Genomic DNA, 8,539 nt, shown 5'->3' with positions numbered 1-8,539 from the left:
TAAAACCCCCAAATTCCCAAAAAAAAAAAAAAAATTAAATTAAATAAAGACTGTTACAGGAGACAAAGAAGGACACCACATAATGATCAAGGGATCAATCCAAGAAGATATAACAAGTGTAAATATACATGCACCCAACACAGAAGAACCTCAATATATAATGCAAACATTAACAGCCATAAAAGGAGAAATCGACTGTAACACAATAATAGTGGGGGACTTTAACACCCCACTTACATCAATGGACAGATCATCCAGACAAAAAATCAATAAGCAAACACAGGCCTTAAATGACACATTAGACCTGATGGACTTAATTGATATTTTTAGAGTATTCCATAAGAAAGTAGAAAAATACATATTTTTTTTAAGTGCACATGGAACATTCTCCAGGATAGATCACATGTTGGGCCACAAAGCAAGCCTCAGTAAAGTTAAGAAAACTGAAAACACATCAAGCATTTTTTCTGACCACAATGCTATGAGATTTGAAATCAACCACAAGAAAAAAAACTGCAAAAAACACAAAAACATGGAGGTTAAATAATATGCTACTAAACAACCAACGGATCACCAAAGAAATCAAAGAGGAAATCGAAAAATACCCAGAGACAAATGAAAATGCAAACATGACAATCCAAAACCCATGGCATGTAGCAAAAGCAGTTCCAAGAGGAAGTTTATAGCAATACAAGCTTACCTCAGGAAAGAAGAAAAATCTCAAATAAACAGCCTAACCTTATATCTAAAACAACTGGAAAAAGAAGAACAAACAAAACCCAAAGTTACTAGAAGGAAAGAAATCATAAAGATCAGAGCAGAAATAAATGAAAGAGAAACTAAGAAAACAATAGAAAAGATGAATGAAACTAAAAGCTGGTTCTTTGGAAAGATAAACAAAATTGAAAAACCTTCACCCAGACTTATCAAGAAAAAAGAGGAGGGCCAAAATCAATAAAATTAGAAATGAAAAAGGAGAATTTACAACTGACACCACAGAAATACAAAGGACCATAAGAGTCTACTACAGGCCAACAACATGGACAATAAAATATACCAATAAAATGGACAACCTAGAAGAAATGGATAAATTCTTTAAAGAGTACAATCTCCCAAGACTGAACCAGGGGGAATAGAAAATATGAACAGACCAAAATATGAACAAACAACTACTGAAATTGAATCTGGATTTAAAAAGTCCAGGACCAGATGGCTTCACAGGTGAATTCTATCAAACATTTAGAGAAGAGTTAACACCTATCTTTCTGAAACTATTCCAAAGAATTGCAGAGGGAGGAACATTTCCGAACTCATTCTATGAGGCCACCACCACACTGATACCAAACACCAAACAAAGGCACCTCAACAAAAGAAAATTACAAGCCAATATCATTGATCAACATAGATGCAAAAATTCTCAACATAGTCTAGCAAACCAAATCCAACAATACATTAAAAGAATCATACATAATGATCAAGTGGGCTTTATCCCAGGGATGCAAGGACTTTCAATATCCACAAGTCAATCAGTGTGATACACCACATCAACAAACTGAAGAATAAAAAACATATGGTCATCACGATAGATGCATAAAGAGCTTCTGATAAAATTCAACATCCATTTATGATAAAAACTCTCCAGAAAGTAGGCATAGAGGGAACCTACCTCAACATAATAAAGGCCATATATGACAAGCCCAGAGCTAATGTCATACTCAATGGTGAAAATCTGAAAGCATTTCCTCTAAGGTCAGCAACAAGACAAGGATGTCCACTCTCACCACTTTTATTCAACATAGTTTTGGAAGTCCTAGCCACAGCAATCAGAGAAGAAAATGAAATAAAAGGAATCCAAATCAGATAAGAAGAAGTAAAATTGTCACTGTTTCCAGATGACATGATACTATCCATAGAAAATCCTAAAGATGCTACCAGAAAATTACTAGAGCTCATCAATGAATTCAGTATAGTTGCAGGATACAAAATTAATACACAGAAACCCATTGCCTTTCCATACACTAACAAGGAAAGATCAGAAGAAATTAAGGAAACTATTCCATTTATCATTGCATCAAAATGAATAAAGTACCTAGGAATAAACCTACCTCAGGAGGCAAAAGACATGTACTCTGATAACTCTAAGATGCTGAGGAAAGAAACTGAAGATGACATAAACAGATGGAAAGATATACCATGTTCTTGGACTGGAAGAATTAATATTTTCAAAATGATGATACTACTCAATGCATTTTCCACAGAACTAGAACAAAAAAACATTTTAATTTGTATGGAAACACAAAAGACCCCGAATCTTGAGAAAGCAATCTTGAGAAAGAAAAACAGAGCTGAGGAAATCAGGCTCCCTGACTTTAGACTATACTACAAAGCTACAGTCATCAAAACAGTATGGTACTGGCCCAAAACAGACATACAGATTAATGGAACAGGATAGAAAGCCCAGAAATAAACCCACACACTTATGGTCAACTAATCTATGACAAAGGAGGCAAGAATATACAATGGAGACAGTCCCTTTAACAAGTGGTGCTGGGAAAACTGGACAGCTACATGTAAAATAATGAAATTAGAACATTCTCTAACACCATATACAAAAACAAAATGAATTAAAGATCCAAATATAAGACAAGATACTATAAAAATACTAGAGGAAAACACAGGCAGAACACTCTTTGACATAAACCACAGCAATATTTTTCTGGATCTGTCTCCTACAGTAATGGAAATAAAAACAAAAATAAACAAGTGGGACCTAACTAAACTTAAGAGCTTTTGCACAGCATAGGAAACCATGAACAAAATGAAAAGGCAACCTACAGACTGGGAGAAAATATTTGCAAATGATGCTACTGACAAGGGATTGATTTCCAAAATATACATACAGCTCATACAATTCAATAAAAAAAACCCAAACAACCTAATCCAAAAATGGGCAGAAGACCTAAATAGACATTTCTCCAAAGAAGATATACAGACTGCCAACAAACACAAGAAAGAATGCTCAACATCACTACTCATTAGAGAAATGCAAATCAAAGCTACAATGAGATATCATCTCACACCAGTCAGAATGGCCATCATCAAAAAATCTAGAAATAAATGCTGGAGAGGGTGTGGAGAAAAGGGGACACTCTTGCACTGCTGGTGGGAATGTAAATTGATACAGCCACTATAGAGAACAGTATGGAGGTTCCTTAAAAAACTACAAATAGAACTACCATATGACCCAGCAATCCCACTACTGGGCATATACCCTGAGAAAACCATAATTCAAAAAGAGTCATGTACCAAAATGTTCATTTCAGCTCTATTAACAATAGCCCGGAGATGGAAACAACCTAAGTGCCCATCATCGGATGAATGGATAAAGAAGATGTGGCACATATATACAATGGAATATTACTCAGCCATAAAAAGAAACAAAATTGAACTATTTGTAATGAGGTGGATAGACCTAGAGTCTGTCATACAGAGTGAAGTAAGTCAGAAAGAGAAAGACAAATACTGTATGCTAACACATATATATGGAATTTAAGAAAAAAAAATTGTCATGAAGAACCTAGGGGTAAGACAGGAATAAAGACACAGACCTACTAGAGAATGGACTTGAGGATATGGGGAGGGGGAAGGGTAAGCTGTGACAAAGCGAGAGAGAGGCATGGACATATATACACTACCAAACGTAAGGTAGATAGCAAGTGGGAAGCAGCCGCATAGCACAGGGAGATCAGCTCGGTGCTTTGTGACCACCTAGAGGGGTGGGATAGGGAGGGTGGGAGGGAGGGAGACGCAAGAGGGAAGAGATATGGGAACATATGTATATGTATAACTGATTCACTTTGTTATAAAGCAGAAACTAACACACCATTGTAAAGCAATTATACCCCAATAAAGATGTTAAAAAAAAAAAAAAGGCAAGCCAGAGCTAGAAAATACAACATTTGCAAAACATATATCTGATAAAGATCTAAACTCCTTCAACTCAACAATAAGACACAAACCAAAAAACTATACAAAAAATGGGCAAAAGATTTCATGAGACACTTCATTAAAGGAGATTATGAATGGTTAGAAAGCACATGAAAAGAAGTTCAACATTGTTAATTACCAGAGAAATGCAAATTAAAATCCAATAAGATGCAACTAGAAATGTTGGTAATCAAAGAGCAATGATAACTCTCAGACATTGCTTATAGGCATGAAAAACAGTAGACCCAACTTGGGAACATTTGGCACTTTCTGAATAAGTTACATATAAACTTACAGAAGACCCAGTAAGCCCACTCGTAGGTATTTACACAAGAAATGAAAAGATATTGACACAAAGACTTATATGTGAATGTTCATAGAAGCTTTTTCATAACAGCCCCAAACTGGAAAAACACCCATGTGTCTATGAACTGAAAGGATAACAAACTGCAGTATATGCACACAAAGGAATTCTACTAAGGATAAAAAGAATAAACCTGTGATACACACACACACACACACACACACACACACACACACGAGTCTCAAAAGCATCATGCTAAATGAAAGAAGCCAGACAAAACACAGTATATACTTTACGAATTCATTTATATAAAATTCAAAAAAAGGAAAAGCTATTGAAATAGAAAACAGATCAGTGATTGCTTGGGGTCTGAGAAGTAGGAATGAAAGGAGGGGACTCACTGCAAAGGGGTACAAGGAATTTTGGGGGCATGATGAAAATATTCCAAATCATGATTTTGATGATGGTAATCTACTGTATAATCTTTTAAAACCTATTGACTTGTACATTGAAAAGTGCTAAATTTTCCATTTAATATTCGTCAACAAAAGTGATTAACATTTAAAAAGAGAAAAAACTGAATTTGCATTCCTGAGGAAGTCACATGGTAAGGTCTGCTCACCCACTGAGACGAGGTGGCTGTAGTTCTCCAACATCACATCTCTGTACAGGGTCCTCTGAGCAGAGTCCATCTGCCACCACTCCTCCTGGGTGAACTCCACAGTCACGTCCTTGAATGACACTGATGCCTGTTAACAACATATTTCTAATCAATCTGAGGGTTCAGAATTGGGACATGGAAAATACTTTTGAAAACTAACTCCTACTATGTTTACTGTTTATTTAATTTTTATTTTTTAGTGGACTATAGTTGATTTACAATGCTGTATTAGTTTCAGGTGTACAGCAAAGTGATTCAGTTATGCATATACATATATCTATTCTTTTTCAAATTCCTTTCCCATTTATGTTATTACAGAATATTGAGCAGAGTTCCCTGTGCTACACAGTAGGTTCTTGTTGGTTATCTATTTTAAATATACTAGTGTGTATATGTCAATCCTAAACTCCCAATTTATCCCTCCCCCCCCACCTTTCCATCCATGTTGCTGCAAATGGCATTATTTCATTCTTTTTAATGGCTGAATAGTATTGCATTGTGTGTGTGTATATACATACATACATATATATATATATATATATATATATATATATACCACATCTTCTTTATCAGTTCATTTGTTGATGGACATTTAGGTTGCTTCCTTGCCTTGGCTATTGTAAACAGTGCTGCAATGAACACTGGGGTGCATGTATACTTTCGAACCATGGTTTTCTCCAGATATATTTTTACTGTTTAGAGTTTAAAACAAAATGCTATAAAAGATGACTAACTCTGCCTTTGCTCTATAGCAGGGTATCTTCAATTTGGCACTACTGACACTCTGGACCAGATAATGCTATTTTTGTGGAAGACTGCCCTGTGTATTTTAGGATATTTACCAGTATCCATGTTTTCTACTGATTAGATATCAATAGCATTCCCAATCATGACAATCAAAAATATCTCCAAATACTTCCAAATGTCTCCTGGGAAGCAAAATCACCCCTAGTTAGGAACCATTGTTCTATATGAATAGTGGACAATATCTTCAGCGACAAAACAAAATACCCAGTTTAAGAGATGACCTATACTAAGGCAAAGCAACAGCGATAAAGAATGGGAAATTAATACACAGAGATGCTGCACAAGCAAGTGGGTAGATGCTGATGTCATACAGAGACTGGAAGAATAAGTAAGAATCAGAGGCTGGGTCACAGGGAGCAGATGTTGTTCAACTGCACTCAAAACACCCGTGGAACATATGGAATTATTTATTTCATCGTTGGCTGCAAGATTCTGGAACGGAGAAGGGAAATCTAAAATGAAAATAAGGATCTAGGAGACAGTCATTAAGATGGTAACTTAAGTCATCAAGGAAAAAGGGCTGGTTCAGAAAGGACACAGAAACTTTAGGAAAGAAAAGGAGCAAGTAGAAAATTCAAGGGAATAGCAAAATTTAAAAGGCAGGTAGAAAGATAGGCCAGGAAGGCTGAGAAAGAATTTCTAAGTGGTAGAAAGAGAAAACAGAAAGATTAGAGTACCAGAAATTAAGAGACGAGAGAATTACAAGCAAAAATTATTTCTCTAGTTCAAGGGAATAAACTGAACACACACATTTACATCCCCTGCCTCCAAAAACACATTCAGGTAAAATAAAAAGCTTTTATAGCTATAAAAGTATGACAAAAGAGGAATTCAGAGAAACGTCCCAGCACAAGGCCTGAATTTTGAACAAATTCTGGAAGATTGAGGGTAAGGTAGTATTGATAAAAAAAAAGAACAATATTGCCCACAATCTAATATAAATGTAGAAGTGGGTAAAAGGAACAGGGCACTGGTGAAAGCCCAGAAAGATGTCCAAGCTTAAACTGAAGAAACTGTGTAGTAGGAGAAATGATAAACAGAGTCAATTTCCTATTTGAATACAGGTGACATCATTTAAATGAGTGAGAAATGGCTAGATACAAATGTCATCGGAATAACTAGATGGCCATCTGGGAAAAGACTGATCTATATCTCACACCACAGAGCAGGATAAAATTAAAATGTATTCGAGATTTAACTGTAAAAAATAAAATCATACTCTAAAAGACTATACAGAGCAATTCTTTTATAAGGTCAGAGTGGGAAATGCCCAACTATGACTAAAAATCCAGGAAGCATAAAAGAAAAAACTGCTAAACTTGACAACATAAAAATCAAATGCCTTCGAAAGACCCTGAATAGGCAAAGCAATTGTGAGAAAGAAGAACTGAGCTGAAGGTATCATGCTCTCTGACTTCAAACTATACTACAAAACTACAGTCGTCAAAACACTATGATACTGGCACAAAAACAGACATACAGATCAATGGAACAGGATAGAAAGCCCAGAAATAAACCCACACACCTATGGTCAACTAATCTATGACAAAGGAGGCAAGAATATACAAGGGAGAAAAGACAGTCTCTTTAACAAGTGGTGCTGGGAAAATTCGACAGCTACATGTAAAATAATGAAATTAGAACATTCTCTAACACCATACACAAAAATAAAATGATTTAAGATCTAAATGTAAGACCAAATACTATAAAACTCCTAGAGGAAAACACAGGCAGAACACTCTTTGACATAAATCACAGCAATATTTTTCTGGATCTGTCTCCTACAGTAATGGAAATAAAAACAAAAATAAATAAATGGGACCTAACTAAACTTAAGAGCTTTTGCACAGCATAGGAAACCATGAACAAAATGAAAAGACAACCTACAGACTGGGAGAAAATATTTGCAAATGATGCTACTGACAAGGGATTAATTTCCAAAATATATAAACAGCTCAAACCAAACAATCTAATCAAAAAATGGGCAGAAGACCTAAACAGACATTTCTCCAAAGAAGACATACAGATGGCTAACAGGCATATGAAAAGGTGCTCAATATCACTAATTATTATAGAAATGCAAATCAAAACTACAATGAGGTATCACCTCACACCAGTCAGAATAGCTATCATCAAAATATCTACAAATCACAAATGCTGGAGAGGGTGTGGAGAAAAGGGAACCCTTCTACACTGTTGGTGGGAATGTAAATTGGTGCAGCCACTATGGAGAACAGTATGGAGGTTCCTTAAAAAACTAAAAATAGAGCTACCATATGATCTTGCAATCCCAATCCTGGGCATATATCTGGAGAAAACCATACTTCGAAAAGATACATGCACCCCAATGTTCATTGCAGCATTTTACAATAGCCAAGACATGGAAGCAACCTAAATTTCCATCAACCAATGAATGGACAAAGATGTGGTGTGTATATATCTACATATATCTATATATATGCAATGGAATATTACTCAGCCACAAAAAAGAATGAAATCATGCCATTTGCAGTGACATGGATGGACCTAGGGATAATCATAAGAAGAAGAAAGACAAATATTATATAATATCACTTATATGTGTAATCTAAAAAGATGATACAAATGAACTTACTTACAGAAGAGATATAAACTCAAAGACGTAAAAAACAACTTATGGTTATCAAATGGCAAAGGGGGGGAGGGATAAATTAGGAATTTGGGATTAACGTATACATACCACAATATATAAAACAGATAACCAACAAGGACCTACTGTATAGCACAGGGAGCTATACTCA

At 35.4% G+C, this 8,539-nt stretch overlaps 1 protein-coding gene across 4 annotated transcripts in view; it reads right to left on the bottom strand.

Annotated features, from left to right (window-relative positions):
- ZNF782 (zinc finger protein 782) overlaps nt 1-8,539 on the bottom strand; it is a 59,949-nt gene that overhangs the window by 46,331 nt on the left and 5,079 nt on the right. For all 4 annotated transcript variants that reach the window (XR_003005477.1, XM_024761415.1, XM_024761414.1 and 1 more), the window contains exon 4: nt 4,914-5,040. Coding sequence is in view for 3 of the 4 variants with exons in the window: in XM_024761415.1 (XP_024617183.1) it covers nt 4,914-5,040 (127 nt within the window). In the remaining variant the exon portion in view is untranslated. The remainder of the gene's footprint in view (nt 1-4,913; nt 5,041-8,539) is intronic.

The sequence above is a fragment of the Neophocaena asiaeorientalis genome, unplaced genomic scaffold (genome assembly GCF_003031525.2).
Source record: "Neophocaena asiaeorientalis asiaeorientalis breed wild unplaced genomic scaffold, Neophocaena_asiaeorientalis_V1.1 scaffold247, whole genome shotgun sequence".
NCBI classification, from domain to species: domain Eukaryota; kingdom Metazoa; phylum Chordata; class Mammalia; order Artiodactyla; family Phocoenidae; genus Neophocaena; species Neophocaena asiaeorientalis.
The sequence above is the reverse complement of the archived record's forward strand: the minus strand, read 5'-3'. Positions and strand labels throughout refer to the sequence as shown.